Here is an 18,446-nt window from a genome sequence, read left to right as displayed (position 1 = left end):
ATGTGTTGCCTTTTCAAATTCCTTGAGATCTTGGTTAAGGCTCTATGTTGTAGATCTCAAGAAAAAGAATTTTACATACTTCAAATTAAGAAGAAGCATCTGTTCGCCGGTGTCGATTTTTAGACGCTGTTAATGGCGGTGTTTGTGTAATTTCTGCATTATCTGATTGTTCTGGTGTACTTTATGGCTAGTCTAAACAGAGCGTGTCAACATTGACACCGAGGAATCACATTAACTGATTGATCCTTTTACTATACAACTATTTATTACAAAAATCATGGAGGTGGAAAGTGTTGAGAATAATATTCATCTGGATCTTTGCAGACTATGCAATTGTGAATCCGATGAAAATAGTGAGATGTTTAGCATTTTTGATAAGAATGAAGATGGACAAGAAATACTCACGCTGATTCAAAAATATCTTCATCTAAATGTAAGTACAAGTTCTTCAGTATATTGATTTCCACAGTCTGTCAATAAATGAATGTTTCAGGTACAGAAGACTGATCCTTATTCTAAGAGTGTTTGTGCTGATTGTTTAGAAAACCTGAATACTCTCATTAAATTCAAAACGAAATGCCAGGAAATAGATGAAAATCGTGAAAAAACTACTAAAAATAATGGTGAAAACAGTGAAGAAGTATTACAATATCCCAGTAACGATGACGAAACAGCAGAAAATGAGGTGAGTGTAATTGGTTATTGAGTATTAGAGAATATAGTATTGTTAGTAGTATTGTTAATTTCAAGGTTTCCTCTTTCAATCATAATTTATGGTTTATTTTGATTATGTTAAATATAAATATACCTCTGAATTAGTTAAAAAAGTATATATGAACAGGATAAAAGGATTGTCATTTATCACTAATGTTTGGAATAAGTGCATTTATGCACCATCAAACTACAATTAACATGTAACAAATAGCCATAATGTTCTTCATGCAGATCTAATGAGTGTAATGTGTGTGCGGTTAGTTTCTTGTCATTTAACTGGCACTTCATATTTTGTTTTAACTAAGAGATAAAAATACAATAAGGTCCACAAGGATACCATCTTGGAGTTTCATTTTGAAATATTGAAAATAATTCATTGATATTAACAATCATTTTTCAACTCTTAATATACTCGTAGACCTAATATCCATGGAAAAAGCATTAAAGAGGGACAAACTTATGTTTCATTGATGCGAACAGACATGTGCGATTGGGCAACCTGTCAAGAATCTAAGACCAATAAAATATGTAGGTGATTTATTACTCTGAGGTTGTCAAATGTCAAAATCATATGATTGAAAGAAAAATCTAAAGACATGATGTTTATATGTTATAATGAATTGAATAAAGAGTAGAGAAATTTCTGACCATATTTCTTTCTGAGATTGTGGGGACAACAGGATTTAATTTCACAATGACTTGGACTTGTTAATATCTCGATGAAAAATAATATATAAATATTTTTTTGGAAATTATTCCGAATTTGCTCCTGAATCAGTTGTCATTTCGGAAAGATTATGCTACAGAATATTTTCATCAGATAAAAAAGAACATCCACTCATCCATGATTCAGAAGAAATTTGAAATCTTTTTAAATCATCCAGGAGATCATTCAAAAATTTTTAAAACATGGTGGTATATTTTTTATTGGTTTTTCTTAATTTAGAAAGTCATATACATAGGAACTGATCTTTTCTGAAAACAATGAGGAAGTTATAATAGTAGTAAGGCCAGTTTTTATGAAAACTTTGACACAACTCATACACGCAAAATTTCCTATTCATCTTTTTCTAATGTTACTACCAGGTAGATGTTCCGTTATTCTTAAGGATTCTGAATTGGGTTGATTTCCTCTCTGAGGTGGTTGAATTGACTAAAAGTTGCTAGAAGTATTGGTACAGAAGGCTCTGTCCCTTTAACAACCCTCTAAACAGAGAGGTATATAGTTTTTTTCTTTAAGGCAATAAATCAAGAGAGTTGACAGCTTGTCCAAAAATTGTTCCATCTTATTCATTCTTCCGACTTCCCTCCCCAATGCGAAATCCATATATAATAGGTCTACGAATGTACTGTATACTCATTAAAGATTTTGACAGAAATTTAGTAACCGAGGATAATCCTTTTAATGATTACAATACTATATGTTATTCGACGTTGCATAGATGCACCCTAATATTCAATGGAAATATAAAATTTCATTTCCAAAATTTAGTTTTGTTTTTATTTAACTTTTTTTTTTCAAATTGTGTGATATTTGAGTAGGATTTAGTGGCATTCTTACTCTGATGTTGAAATCCAATAGGTTTAGGTGAACTTCATTGAAATAATCGCAGGCAGCGACAGTTTTCTATCAATTGAATTCAACTTGTTATACAATTGTTCTTATATTTGTTTGAGAGAGGTGTAATAAAACAATATCTCTGTTGATTGATATTTCCAATTTCATTTTTTCTTTACAGTGCAAAAATGATTCAGAGAACTCGGAAGAGGAAAAATATCAAAAAGATGAGCAAACATCAACAGAAGGTCTCATAACATTTTGTAGTAATTGCCGATCTGAGATATTGGATGCTCACAAGGTTGATAGTGAAATTGAATTACGTGCTGAGCTACACCAGGCTATTGCAGATTCATTCAGTAGAAATAAAATAGTAATAACAGACAAAGTATTACGAAGTAAAAGAAAGAGGAGCCAGGCATTTTATCACGAACTTGAAGATTCTTTGTGCAGCAGTATGACTGAATTCACTAACACTGAAAGTTCACAATGCTTTGAATTCCAGAGTGATATTGACTCGATTGGTAAGTCTTTTTCTGTTGGATTATTCCCATATGAAATTTTGTTTTTACTATAATGGAAAAAATATTCTAGCGAACTGAAATTTAGAAATAGCATATCATCGGCTAAGAGTGTAAATCTGCTAAGTCCATTTTGAACAATTTCACAGGAGACCAAAAAAACCGTACAGTACAGTGTTATAATAATAATAATAAGAGAGTTTATTCATGAAAATAGATTCAATAAACTCTATTGAATGTATTTTCATGAATAAACTCTCTTATTATTATTATAACACTGTACTGTACGGTTTTTTTGGTCTCCTGTGAAATTGTTCAAAATGGACTTAGCAGATTTACACTCTTAGCCGACGATATGAAATAACAACACAAATGGTCATGCAAAATTTCATACTTATCATTGTGAGATTGAAAATTATGATTGTTGTAATTATTATATCTGAAATATAATGTATATTTGAAAAATATATCCATATTGTCTGTGGTTCAATAAATATTTGATTGTCAAATTTTGAAGTTTCATTCTCGATTATAATAGAAGCGAAAATATAAAGCCTGAATTTTTAATTCAAAGCTCCCATTACGTTTACTCTTGAAGGAAAAAGTGTTATTTTGGAAATAGTCCTTTAAGCGTAAACATATTGAGAGCTTTGAGTAAAAATGCATGCTTTATATTTTAGCTCTTATTATACCTAATCGAGAATGAAAACTTCAAAATTTGGCAATGAAATATTTATTGAACCTCAGACAACATGGATATATTTTCTGAATATTAAATCTGAATTTTCTCAAGTTGATTTTGAATTAAATTGATTAAAAAAAATAAAAAGCTACCACTATATTTACATATTCAGATTCAAAATCGATTGGACATTTAGGAAATTATAGGAAAATAATTATGAGGCATATTCTGCAAGGAAAAATTTTCTGTTTTCCAGAAAACCGGGAGTTCAAATGAAGGAATAATTGTTGAGAAATTGTCCCTAAATTTTCTTTTCTTGAAAACCAGTCAAATTTGCAAAAAAAAATTTTGGGCAAAATGGTTTTACCTCTATAACTGTCCATACCTTGGTTGATAGTTTTTGCGATAACATATTTGGTTAAGCCACAAGCTCCAGTGACTCGCTTACGTGAAACACCCTGTACATTTACCAAATGAACGGACTTTTAATATTCTATGTGGGTTACTGGCATATTCACAAGTTTTTGCCATCAGCATCCTCCAAATTCACCACATATCAATTCAACTTTGTACATTAAAAACGCCTAATTTGGTACCTCATGAATAGATTCCACAATATCTTCTTCAGACAGAACTTTGAACTTTTTTTGGCTGATATCTGTTCGATCTTTGCTTCAAATACTCAACCAACTTATGGTAATAACTGATGTTTATAATAATCTTCGTTTCAAATCACTCATGTTGCAAATATAAAGAGAAATGAAGCGATTCCAGGTTTCATAATCTTTTAACATGTATATCAACCAACATTTTGTATTTTCTGTATATTAGGTGGTACATTGTTGTAGAGTTTTTTCTTACTTATCATTTGAGTCTTTAGTATTGAATATTTAGTTTGGACCAAAAAGAATGTTTCAGAGATATCTGGAAAGTATCTGAGCAGCACTGTTACATTAATACATTTCTGACATCCACTACAAAAAATATTGGTACTTTTTGCCAAAGGAGTTTTGTGACCTTTTTTACAATACTGCTTTTTTGGATATTTTACAATTTTCTTCCATTTTTTCAGTTTCAAGGATAATGTGTACCATACAGTTATTTATAATACAAGTGCAGAAGGCATTGAATTTCTTCCACAAGCTAAAAATTCAAGAAAGCGAGTTTTTGAATGTTAGTATGAGCCTTCTATTTGAGTATTTTTTCTAATTCACTCAATTTCATTTAAATTAATGGAATATTTCCATAAGTAACTTTTAGTGATTTTTTTATTAATAAATTTTGGTTGGCAGAAGTGATCACAAGTTTGACAGATAATAGATAAATCCGTGGCAGGATAGTTTTGTTTTATAAGGTATGGCAGAATGATCAGATTTGCCACAGAATTAGAGAAAATTACTATGCTTTCGCTATTATAGAATTAAATTACAATCTCCTCAACAATATTGGTTTCTGTACCAAATCCATTAATTCTGCCATACCTTGTAGAACAAAATCGTGCTGGAATATCTATTCCATAGTTATATTTCATTAATATAAATTGGTACTGGGAACTCTCCTGTCACGGATTTACCTATTATCTGTCAAATTTCTTATACAGAAACAGTTTTGCCAACCAACATTTTCCAATGTAAAAATCACTAAACGGTATTTATGGAAATATTTCATTAATTTCAATAAAACTTCTGTGAATTTGAGAAAATAATGTATAATACTCATACATAAGGCTCATTCTTAAACTTCGAAACATAACTTGTGGAAGAGTATGCCTTCTAGCTAAACAGCTATTTCATGGCATGCCACTTTGTTAATTGAGCAATTATTGTACTCTATTATAACGATTCGAAGGTTCATGCGAAATTTCTTGAAAAAATTACATTTAATAAGCGCACAAAAAACTTGGACGTCTGAGCTTTTCCCATTGATGTTGCTCATTTAAGTAATTATTCCACATAAAAATAATCATTTTTCAGAAGAAGATGAAGAAAGACAGGCCAAGAGGAGAAAAATCGAAAGCGTAAAGGAACCCGAACCAGAACCTCCAGTTCAGGCTGTTGTTTCTTATGAATCTCAATTCGAGCATGAAGATGAATACATTCACAATCCTGTGTCTCTATTGCTATTATGCTTGAATGTTATCAATACAGAAAACATCCCTGAATACGAGGGGGAACATCAAACGTCAGTTTTGGTGGAGACTTCATGCAATTATTGCGGGTTGGAATTCAAGAACAGGAAGCTCCTGGCCTTGCACGAAGTAGGACATTTGAACGTTGAATTAGGTGAGAAAGTTGATATTCCCACCCTGTGGCACGAATCCCGAGACGACGCCGATATTCGCAACAAATGGTTGACATCCGAAGATGATTTAGTCGAAGGTGAGAATGATATGGAAAATGAAACGCTGGTTGAAGGTGTCGAAGTAGAACCTGAAGAGGAGGAAGAGAGTCTTTTGATACCTGTAGGATCGTCGGAAGAGAGAGACGGGCAGAACTACGAAGAAACTAGAGAAGTAACGCTGATCGATGGCAAGCCTTTCGTTGACGGTTTACCTTTATCCGATTATGCCAAGGAGGAGAGACGCGCCTTTTATCACTCCATGAGAGTCGGCGGGGTCAACAAAAGATTCTGTCCCTTATGCAGATACAGTTTTAAAGATAATTGGGCCATTGAATCTCACTATTTTTCGATGGCATGCTATTACACTTGTCGTTATTGTGGTGAGTACTAAATCTTTCCGATTGTTGATTATTTTAATTTCTGATTGCTAAACATAGGGTATGGTCCGTATATCGCCGAAAATTTCAAGCGGTTACTAGCGGTTTTCAATATTTCAGGTACCCTATTTCGTATATACGGACTTGCCACTTGCCTTGACAGAAGTTCGGAGTTATTAATTATCTCTTGTAATTTGTAAACAACTAAAGTTCTTAATTATTGCCCTGGAGGGTATTTGTTTCATAATTAAAATAATAAAGGCTTGAGTGTCAGATGCCTTGGAAAATGTTCATGGGCAATAATCTTAAAATTAAAATGACAAGACATGTTACTTGTGTTTAGTGATAGTCCATTATTTTGACACCATTGATTTATGATCTCCATTGCCTCAGTCAGCCTGGAAATCAGATAACTTTTATCTTTTGCTGTCACTAAGACGTTGGTATCATCAGCATATATATAGGGGTTCAACATTTTGTCCGCAAGCAAGCAAGGCAGGAAGATCATTTATATACAAAGTGAACAAAAGAGGACCCAAAATACTTCCTTGCGGTACTCCAACATCCACAATCACGTCCTCTGAAACATACTCAGATGAATCCACAGAAATTGCTACTCTTTGCTTCCTTCCTGTGAGATAACTCCTGAACAATCAAAGCATAACATCCCTCACACCATACATCTCTAATTTGTACATCAAATACTCATGATTTACATGATCAAAAGCTTTTGACAAGTCAACAAGTAGGGCTGCTGGTATATCTCCGCCTTCTAATATCTCTATAACTCTCTGAGTTAGCTCAAAAATTGCAGTTTCGGTACCCTTACTTTTCACGAAACCATGCTGTGATCTTGATATAATCTTGAACTTAAGTAAAAAATCCAACAATCTACTCGCCATAATTTTTTCAAAAAATTATTATTAGCAATAATAAACCGAAACATTAACATTATTTTGTTTTAATGTTTAGATAAGTGATTTTGTTGGTGGTTTTTGAATATTCAATATTTCATTATTTCAGGTATGAGATTCAACAAGCAAAGAAACCGTTATGATGAGCATGTTGAAATTCATGTCAAGAACAAAGATGAATACTCGACTAAAGTATTTGCTGCAAGCAAAAATAACAACATTGTTCCAAAGGTAATCTTTCCTAAGAAAAGGTACTCGGCTAGAGAACAGCCTATTGAACCCATTTTACCGCAACCAATTGAAATCAAACACTTCACATTGCAAAATAAGAAATCAACGCAGCCTGAGATTAAAGTTAAACAGGAGCCCATGGAATATAGCGAGAGTCAGTCTCCTGGATCATATACGTCTAATCAGCCGCAGTTCCAAACTTCGCAATCTAAAACTGGCAACCAAGCCTATTTCTGCAGGTAAATCCTAAAAATATACATAAAATATTTATTATATTTACTAAAGAGTTTTCCATTAGGAATGATACTATTTAAAATGGTTATAATGGCAACACTGCACTGGTGTAGCCAAGGTTTCAGTTTTGGTTTAAATCTTACAGTATTCACAAATAAGTTCTGATTTTGATAAAATAATTTAATAATTAATAAAAAAAATTTAAAATGTGCATCTTTCCATGATTGAATGGCATAATCTATTGAACACAAACGGCATAAGAAATGTCAAAAAAATACATGGTTGTCATTATAACTGTTTCAAATTGTATCTTCAGATAGATCTAATTTAGGTTTTTGTATATTATCATTTCTCAAATATACTCTTTAGTGTACTTAACTTTTGTACGTTATTAATTGCAGAAAATGCTACAAGGTATTCTTCAAGCTGGACGAATTCAATATGCACAGTAAAAATTGCGACTACAATCAGTTTGCCAATAACAGTATGCTAGGAAATTATCTAACATCTGGTAACAAGCCGAACGGAGAGCAGCAACCAAGTATTTCGAGTACAGGAAGACCAATACGTAGCTGTGCGAAGGAGGCTGGGCCGTACAGAGATGAAGTATACATTCCAGAACACATATTAAGGGATCAGGTAAGAATATTTATATCTGCCACTTCGATATCGATGAAATTCAGTATAGATTGATGTTGATGGATTGTGTTTCACGAATAACTGTATCGTGTGCCCCTAATTCGTTGTCTAGTCAAAACTGCAACCCTCAGAGGAAAAAAAAGATAGAGGTGCCCTTAGAAGTAAATAGCGTTGTATTGTAATCAATTGCAACAGTATGATGATAAAGTGAGATAGGACAACAACAAACCTGCAAAATTGACAACTAGAGGGTCGGTAAACATTTCAGTGGCGTAGTCAGTGGTTCTCTTACTGCCTCTTATTAAGTTTTCGGTGCTGAAATGTTTGGAACAAACATATGCATATTTCGGCAAATTGTTCATTTGCAATCTTAACGCGTGGCACCATATTTTGCTAAATTCGAAGGAAACTCACAAATGTTGGCATTGAATTAAGTTTTCGATATCTCACAAATACTACGCCATAGACGAGATATATTTTACGCCTATGGACTCAAAACGTGAACTTACCTATGATAGGTTAGGTTTTCATTTCCGATGTTTTACACACAATACATGTTTTTCGAGGTTTTACCATGATTATAATTAACAATATGTAACTTAAAATTCACAAACTTGTAAAAAATAATGCCCATTACAAACGTGAAATTAAAATGAACAGTTAACCCTCAACGTCGCTCTAGTTGTCACGTGCAATAACAATAACAGAACAGTGTTGCCAAATCCAAAGAATATTTGCAAAACATCTATGCCACAGAACGGAGAAAAGTTTACTTCTTCCTCAGAATGGCAACGCAGTACATTATAAGTGTTTGTAAACAAAAATGTCATAGCGATGTCAACAAATGCTATAAGGCACCTCTATCTTTTCTTTCCTCTGAGCTGCAACCTCATAAATTCAACTGTTTTGAATGAAATTCTTGGAAAAGAGACTAAAACCCTGTTTTCTATTTGGTGATCTCGAAATTTCAGGTGCAGTCCTCGTCATCTCAAGGGCCGTTTGTGTGTTACATTTGCAACACCCCCTTTCCAACTGTGTATTCTAGAAATAGTCATATGAGGATTCATAAGACTGAAAGTATGATACCGCCGGCCTTAAGTAATCAAGCCCTTCAGCAGCATAAAATCAAACCAGCTTACCAAGAACCGTACCATCACCAAAGTGTTGCACACTTAGCCGAGGTAAGATCCTTTCAGAAAGAGGTTAATTTTGAAATTCGTTACCGGAGATAGCGGAAGCATTGTATAACTTTTGAGATGCATTCCGATTTTAAAACTTGTAAAATGCATTTCAGACCATGCTAAACTACGTGTCCCGTCCGCACATCCATGTATAGTATGTCCAAAGTCACTTGGAGGAAGCCAGAATTCATTTTACAAGGGTTGTCAAAGTTTCCAGAAATTCCTTTGGGGCCAGTAAATTTATTGCCTGATAATACTTTCAATTAAATCGCGGTATTTAGCGAATCGTCTTTGAGACCGGAATGTGTCGATTTGGTTGTTCCTATTGGCTGAAATAGTCCACGTTTGTTTGTTTAATTATCTATCTAATGATCTACATAGACCAGTGCGGTCCATAGGGGTATTAATGAAATGAGCAGTTTTACTCAGTTTTAGTTTATTGAGTCGCTTGATGTATGCAAAAAGCAGAATATTTCTAATATACAAGGGTTTTTCAAGTTCACAGAAGTTTATTAGGGAGCAGGGAATTTATTGTTTTACCGGTCCTTTTGAATAAATTCCTGTATGCTAGTTGGTGTATGGTCCATATATCACCTTAGTTACTATGGTTAGTAACTTGGTGGTACGTATATGTCATATTCCTCAAAAACCAGTGACTATTTACTCAAACTTCGATGAGTTATCTGTCACCAGAGCAACCCTACTTTTATTCTGGTTAGGATCGGTAACCACGCCCACTCTGTTTGGCAGTTGTCATTTCAATTTTCGGATTATAACATTTTCCATGACATCTAACACTCAAAAACTTTATTATTTTAATTATGAAACAAATACTCTTCAGAGCCATTAAGAACTTTTAGTTGTTTATAAATTAAAAGAGACCAACCATTGGACCTGTCCCATACATTTTGGATATTATGTCATAAGGGATCAATAAACTATTATTATTATTACAACCCCCAAAATTCTGTCAAAAAAATTTGGTTGAGCAAGTAATCTGAAACATTGAAAACCACTAGTAACCGTACGGAAGTTCTTGGCGATATACGGACCAAACCTTCGATTGTTTATCGAAATACCATGTGTCGATTTGGTCACTAATAGTACACGTGCTACTGATTGGCATTTTGGTCCCTCTCATCGGTAGGAGTTTCTTGAAAGTCCCTTGATAACTCTCCAAACTAGTTTTATTGAAGAGTTGCGCTTCCACATCTCTTCATTAAAACTGGGCTACTGAACTAGATATACAGGGTGTTTCCTAAACATGCGGCAAAAATTCAGGGGGTTGTTCCTTGGACTATTTTAAGCATGTTTTGTCCTTGGATGATTTTTGAAAAACCTCTTTGTTTCGAAGATACAGGGCGAACAACATTTTTCATATTTTTAAAATTAATAATAGTTTAAATAAAAATGCGTACCGCACTGTGTTTACTAAGTAGGTACAATTTATTTTTAAATTTGTTTAACAACATTCCAATTACTAAAAACGGCCTATGGGGCCATCTAAAATCATTAGTTTATACCACTCCAGTAGAAAATGTGGAAGACTTGCGAAATCGGATCATTGCTGGGTGTAACTTAATAAGAAATGATCCTGGTGTTTTTGAAAGGGTTCGGCAGTCAATGAGGAGAAGATTGGATGCTTGTATGCTGGCTAGAGGTGGTCATTGTCAACAGTTTTTGTAGGTTGAGTTGAATTTTCATGTAATTTTTCATAATAAAATGTTATTACTGAAATTTTGTTTCCCCTATATCTTCGAAACAAATAGGTTTTTCAAAAATCATCAAAGGACAAAATATTCTTAGAATAGTCCAAGGAACAACCCCCTGAATTTTTGCCGCATGTTTAGGAAACACCCTGTATAGGTCGTTACAGTTACGTACAATTTCATTGTAAATCAATCGAATTCATTATTTAATTGTTCTGGTCTATTAACCAACTCTCCAAAGATTGGAACATTTTTATTTATTCACATAACATTTCTGAAATTTTTTTTTATTTTTTTTTGTTAATACACCAGCAAATCATTCAAAAATAAGTGAAATATATATCATATCTCAGAGCCGCCAAAGTCCGTGGGGGCTGGGGTAAATTTTCAAGCCTTCTACCCTTGATGTCCCAGACATCCTCTATGGGGGAATGATCGGGAGATCTGGGCGGCCATGGCAAAAGATTCACACGTGTCGCTTCGAAAAAGTTTAAACTAATTCTGGCAACATGAGGTCAGGCATTCTCTTGCTGAAATATTGGATTATCGAGCCGGTTAAGGTAAGGGAGAACATATGGCTCCAATATTACTTGAAGGTAACGCAGCGCTGTCATGTTACCTCGAATAAAGACTAAAGGTGACCTACTTGAATGTGCAATAGCACCCCATACCATAACGCCTACTGTCTTTCTCCCAGACGTCGTCTAACCCTTCTTCGGCCATCATGTGAACCCAAGGAAAATCGAGATTTATCAGAAAAGGCGACCTGATGCCATTCCACATTCCAATGTTGACGTTCTCTGCACCACTGTAATCGTTGCCGGCGATGCTCAACCGTCAGAGATAACACAAAATGGAGTCGAGAATGCTACAGTCCAAAAGACCTTATCTGTATCTGTTCGTACGGTTAGCGATTTCTCCAAATGACAACCCGGTCTCTCGTAGACTACTAATTCGACCTCTTTCAAATTCACTTAGCTGGCGATAAATTCCGAGTGCACGTGCTCTAGGCATTTTAACAACAACTAAACATCGACTTTGGATCTCCTCGAACAGCTGATTTGTTGTAAAATTTGAAAAAATTGCAAAAAACGACTACAATATTTAAGTAACAAAAATGACTTGAAAAAACCTTCACGATTTTTCTCCAAATTCAATCTTTTGCTATACTATGTTTTACCAAAAAAAAAAAAATTAAATTTCAACAGCTCTTTCTGGATGTTGCAGTTTCTTTGTCAGTTAGTATATTTTCGACATTATAATTATATATTTCTTACTCCAATAAAGCAACAAGTGGCTTACAAGTACAAAAGAAAAAATGAACGAATTACGAGTACTCAATTACCACTGAATTGTATGTAATGTACATAAAGGAATATCCAAAGTAGCAGTTTTCTGCTATCAGGTGTATTCTGAATAACAATTCCTCATACTAGACCTATAATATTATTTTTTTTTATTAGTTTATTGCAAATTTACAATCTACTCAATACAGTAATAAGTAAATATTTTGTATGATCTTGATTTGAGACAGTTACCATCCGGTTACACGGAAGACTGAGTTCTATCCACAAAAATCTTCTGGCCATGTCCTTATGAGTCTTCTTGTATGAGTGAGATTGAAAAGTTCGTTGACTAGTGAGTTTTCGTGATCATTGGTGCAGGTCTCGTATTTAGTGGAATGTTGTTTTATTATCTCACAAACATATGGGATCTCCAAATCATTATGGAATGTTTGGTTGGATACATACCATGGAGCATTTGCTATCATTCGCAAGGTCTTGGATTGAAATATTTGGAGGATTTTTGTATTTGTTGGCTTGCTGCATCCCCAGAGCTCTATTCCGTATGATAAAAAAGGGTGTTTTTTTAGAGCTATAGAACTTTAAATTGCAATAAAACAACGATGGATTATTCGATTGACATGAATTTTATTTATCCGCAAGATAATCTTGTGGCATTAGATTTTAAATATGATTTCTGGCATATGGCGGCTGGCTCGGATGTAGTCCAATCTGGACGTCCAATTTTCGATGACTTTTTCCAACATTTCTGGCCGTATATCGGCAATAACACGGCGAATGTTGTCTTCCAAATGGTCAAGGGTTTGTGGCTTATCCGCATAGACCAAAACTTTACATAGCCCCACAGAAAGTAGTCTAGCGGTGTTAAATCACAATATCTTGGAGGCCGATTCACAGGTCCAAAACGTGAAATTAAGCGGTCACCAAACGTGTCTTTCAATAAATCGATTGTGGCACGAGCTGTGTGACATGTTGCGCCGTCTTGTTGGAACCACATCTCCTGGACATCATGGTTGTTCAATTCAGAAATGAAAAAGTTAGTAATCATGGCTCTATACCGATCACCATTGACTGTAATGCCCGCCACTCACGAAGCGTTTCTTCGGGCGTTTGGTAGCAAGCGTCGAAGAGATTCCAGTCGGGCAGTCAAGTTCATACTCTGATTTACAGTCGTACGGCCGTGTCCCGAGCTGTCTGGCTGGAATCTCTTCGACGCTTGCTACCAAACGCTTGAAGAAACGCTTCGTGAGTGGCGGGCATAACGTTCTGGCCATCATCGTTTTTGAAGAAGTACGGACCAATGATTCCACCAGCCCATAAAGCGCACCAAACAGCCAGTTTTTCTGGATGTAACGGTGTTTCGACATACACTTGAGGATTAGCTTCTCTCCAAATGCGGCAGTTTTGTTTGTTGACGTAGCTATTCAATCAGAAATGCGCTTCATCGCTAATGGACGTATTATGACATATTTTGATCTGATTTACCGAGAAAAATTCGATGTTGGCGTCATGTAGTTTTAAAATCATTTTTGCTCCTGCTCATAATGGTGGAGCTATAAACTTTGTGATTCTTTGAAAAAATCATCACAGTTTGATTAAAAGCAATTATTGTTTGTTTTTTGAATCAACTAATTATATATCATCTTCCAAATTGATCAGGTGAAACAAGAGCCGATGGATTTTGAACCAGAAGTAGAGATCCACGAGCCTGTTCAAGAAACTTTCACAGCCAACCTCAGTCCTGCAGTTAGTATTACTCCTATCTCTAAGAAGCCCAACCAGAGATTGAACATTAATCCGAACGTTATGAAATTAGTGCAAAACAATCCCCAGTTGAGCATTAGGAATAGGGAATCTTCACCGCAACAAACTCAACAACAAAATCATCAGATGCAACAACAACTACAGCAAATGTTAGCTGGAACCCCAGATAGTGACAGGTAAGTTGATCCTAGTCCGAATTTAATCTCGGTCTCTCTTTTTAAAAATCTACCAATAGTTTATTTGATTCAAATCTTTGAGCCAAAAGAATAAAATGAATTTTTGTTTCATCCATCTGAATTTGAAAATTTCCCATTTTTTTCTAGGACATACAAGTGCTCCAGTTGCTGGGAATCGTTTGCAAATAAATCCCACCTTTACTTCCATAAGAAGAATCAATGCGAAGGATCTAAATATCCATGTCCCTTCTGTAAGAAAAGGTTTGGAACAGAAGCTGCCTACAGTTCTCACATCTATTACAGCCACCCTGAATAACAACTTTGACTAACAGATTTATTTCATTTTAAAATTGAATCTATTTATCTAAAACACACGTGAAAATAAGTGAAATATCCTCCATCGATTGATAAATGTTCATTTATATCATTTAAATGTGCTTCCACACTTACAGTGATTATGAATATTATAATCATTAATTTTCAAATTTTATTTTTACAAATTACATTTATTTTTATATTGAGTGATATAAACTGCCAATACAGAATTGATCGACACCTAGTCAAATTTCAAAATGATTTTTTTTTTATTTGTTATAATACACATTTAATTTTTAAACTTATTGACATTTTCAATACACATTCATCATATAGTTGTTAAGATTATGTATGATTATTGTATTCCATATAGTGAAATAGATCTGCTAATTTTTTTTCTAATTAAATTTCAAACAAACACTAAATATGAGTTGTTCCGAAAAAAATTCCTCCGCCGTGATTTTTTCAGTTTTTATAATTCTTAAGTTTGTGATTTAAGACAGTCTCTAATATGGACTGGAGTAGATGCCAGATAATCTACTATTAATGAATATTCTGTAAATATTGATAATTTGTTGTATATAGCCATTTTACAAGCCTACAAATGAGAAATTAATGTAGATTTCTTCAGTTTCCACTGTTCAGAAAATTTTTGTAGTCTTTACATAAATATATATATATATATATGGTGTTCATAGGAAATCGTAATTTACATATATTTGAACTGAATAATTTATTGTTTATATAAGTTGCATTAGTGATTTTGTCATTTTTTTCAGTACCAGAAAATGATTTTGTATATAGAATTGTAGTAGATTTGACTTTAAATATAATCGAAAAATTAAAAGGTTTTCTCTTATTATGCACATAGTAATGTTTATTGGCTGAAATAAACATTATGTTTATTATTACACACTCCTTTCAGGGTTATTGTTAGCCAATTGTCTGAAATTTACGAATTTTAATTCACATAGGGTCTTGAACGATTGGGTTAGATTTACGGATGAAGAATTTAGGGTCAAAATCAATTTTTTCTATCTGGCTGCCATATACAGGTGTGTCGTAATTAATGGATAATCCTGTACTGGCGAATAGGGGAGGTCATGGCCGCCCAGAAAATGTAAAGTTATGTTCAGTAAAAATATCATAGTTTTCGAGATATCGGACAATTTCATTTTTTTCTGAAAATTCCACCTCTACTAACTAATTTCAATGCTGTGATCACAAATCTTGTTATTTCCTTGGGCATTGTTTTTTATTTTACTCGCAAATAGCTGTACTATGAGATAAACTACCATCTTGCATAATTTAGAAAAAAAAAGTAGGATAATCCTCATGTTTGCAAATTCATTTACTCTTTTCTTTAAGTTTCAGTCGTTATGGAGAAGAAAAAATGTATTGAGACCTTTGTGAACATTTCATAAATGAATTGTCTATTTTATCGCGGTTCTGAAAAGGTATAATACATGTTATTATTTTATTGGGTGCTCGGACTACGTTTTATTATTACAACTGAGGTACTTATTTCAGTGAAAGAGAGTTTTAGGGATTTTTGATGATACCTAATAATGGTTAAATAAAACAGTAATATTTTCACTATTTTGAATTACAGTAAGTGCTCGAAATGTCCGCCTTCTGCAAGAATGCAGGAGACGGATGTGGCTGCAACATGATGGCTGCCCTGCACATTTCGCACGACAGGTAGGTGATTACTTAAATGAAAAATTCCCGAGAAGATGGATGGGACGAATGGGTACAATTTCTTGGCCACCACGATCTCCTGATCTAAATCCATTAGATTTTTTCCTTTGGGGATGTCTCAAAGATGGTGTATGACAAGCCGATAAATTCAGTCAGAATTACGCAAACGCATTAACGAAGCAGCTCGAAATATTGATCAAGCCAAATATGCGCGATGAATCAAACGATCTTTCATTAGAAGATGTTTAGCGTGCATTCGTGTAGAAGGCGGACATTTCGGGCACTAACTGTAATTTAAAATAAATAGTGAAAATATTACTGTGTTTTATTTAACCATTATTAGGTATCAATCAAAAATCCCTAAAACTCTCTTTCACTGAAATAAGTACCTCAGTTGTAATAATAAAAAGTAGTCTGAGCACCCAATAAAATAATAACGTTTATTATACCATTTCAGAACGGCAATAAAATAGACAATTCATTTATGAAATGTTCACAAAGGTCTCAATACATTTTTTCTTCTCCATAACGACTGAAACTTAAAGAAAAAACTAAGTGAATTTGCAAACATAAGGATTATCCTACTTTTTTTTTCTAAATTATGCAAGATGGTGAGAATTTGGTAGTCAATCTCATAGTACAGCTATTTGAGAGTAAAATAAAAAACAATGTCCAAAGAAATAACAAGATTTGTGATCACAGCATTGAAATTAGTTAGTAGAGGTGCACTTTTTGGAAAAAAATGAAATTTTCCGATATCTCGAAAACTATGATATTTTTACTGAATACAACTTTACATTTTCTGGTCGGCCAAGACCTCCCCTATTCGCCAGTAAAGGATTATCCATTAATTACGCCACACCCTGTGTACTCTGATTCAAATGTAATGTGCTAAACACTTCCCTATATCATGGAAAAATCTCTTTGGTTTTTCCAGAGTTATATCCATATGAAATACCGTTTTTCTCAATAATTGGAAAAATACCCATCCAATACAACTGAAATTTGGAATTAAGTGACAAAGTAGTGAATAGAATATTATTTATACAAAATTTTATAAAGTAAGCTTAATTGGGAGATTAAAAGAAATTACGAGGTCTTGGATTTAACTGAACTAATCAAAAACTTCAATACGGGAAAAACTCGAATCAAAAAAGAGATTTGCTGCAAATTTTTTGTTATTCCCAGAGCCAGTCAAAGAATAGTAATTTACGTAACAAGTCCGGAAAATAGGGTTTTTTTGGACGAATAGACAAAATTCTAGGACGAGCGTAAGCGAGTCCTGGAAGTCTGTGAGTCCAAAAAAACCATTTTCGGGCGTGTTGCGTACAATATTTTTTCGGCAACCATGTAAAATAACACTATCGCTGCTGCTTTCCATATTTTATTGCGATTGCGATCAAAAAACATGCAAATTTTTGACAACTAATTTCATATGAACTGTCAGCCGTTATCTCGGTTGCTATGGATTCTATGATTCTTTTCCGGCCTAGTCCGGGAAGTACGTACTTTCCGGACTAGGCCGGGAAATGCTACTTTCTCAGAGAAAAAGCGTCCGGGAAGTGAGCACTTCCCGGACGGTTGCCGAAAAATGCAATTACAAGATGAAATCTGTCAAATTCATGACAAGATAAAACATTAATTTATTAATACGAATTCATATTTCAATAAAATTTTAATTTTGCGCTTTTAAGATTTGTTCCAGTTTTTATGCAGGCTTGTAAATAAATTACTATGTTATGTTTTTTTATCAATTTTTTCTATTTTGTTGAATACTGATGTCAACAGGCAAATATGCTTTCTTGTTGGAAAATTATTTCTGGAGCTCGTTCAATTTCTTTCAAGCTATAATCATTGGATAATATATGATAGCATATATTAAACCCTACAAACATACATTTATTGTTCTTATATTTATATGCACTTTCATTTCCTCAAGTCAATTGTTCTACTGCCATTGGATCACCGGCAAAAGGTTCTTCTAATTTTATTCTTTAAAAAATTTACAGCAACTGCTAAATGAATGAATAATGATTTCCAAATCGGAATAACTTATCAGAATGGTTTTCAGGGACATTAAAAATCA

At 33.9% G+C, this 18,446-nt stretch overlaps 1 protein-coding gene across 2 annotated transcripts; it reads left to right on the top strand.

Annotated features, from left to right (window-relative positions):
- Window positions 1–49: 49 nt before the first annotated feature.
- LOC123672737 lies at window positions 50–15,506 on the top strand. Of its 2 annotated transcripts, none has more exons than XM_045607000.1 (9): window positions 50–433; window positions 494–685; window positions 2,454–2,796; window positions 5,452–6,195; window positions 7,216–7,576; window positions 7,973–8,210; window positions 9,182–9,391; window positions 14,064–14,344; window positions 14,492–15,506. In XM_045607000.1, the coding sequence occupies exons 1-9, from the start codon at window positions 278–280 to the stop codon at window positions 14,658–14,660; spliced, it is 2,694 nt and encodes an 897-aa protein (XP_045462956.1). In that variant the 5' UTR covers window positions 50–277; the 3' UTR covers window positions 14,661–15,506. The 2 variants fall into 2 exon arrangements, with proteins under 2 accessions (XP_045462956.1, XP_045462955.1); XM_045606999.1 differs by having other exon boundaries at window positions 52–433; window positions 5,449–6,195.
- The last annotated feature ends 2,940 nt before the right edge of the window (window positions 15,507–18,446 follow it).

This window comes from Harmonia axyridis, chromosome 2 (genome assembly GCF_914767665.1).
Source record: "Harmonia axyridis chromosome 2, icHarAxyr1.1, whole genome shotgun sequence".
In the NCBI taxonomy this organism is placed as follows: domain Eukaryota; kingdom Metazoa; phylum Arthropoda; class Insecta; order Coleoptera; family Coccinellidae; genus Harmonia; species Harmonia axyridis.
This window is presented reverse-complemented; position numbering and strand designations above follow the sequence as displayed.

Bases quoted from the DNA above. Each gene is read 5' to 3' on its own strand.
- LOC123672737 (XM_045606999.1), top strand. From the start codon at position 278: ATGGAGGTGGAAAGTGTTGAGAATAATATTCATCTGGATCTTTGCAGA. The intron at 686-2,453 runs GTGAGTGTAATT...TTTTCTTTACAG, and splicing joins ACGAAACAGCAGAAAATGAG to TGCAAAAATGATTCAGAGAA. The intron at 7,577-7,972 runs GTAAATCCTAAA...TATTAATTGCAG, and splicing joins AACCAAGCCTATTTCTGCAG to AAAATGCTACAAGGTATTCT.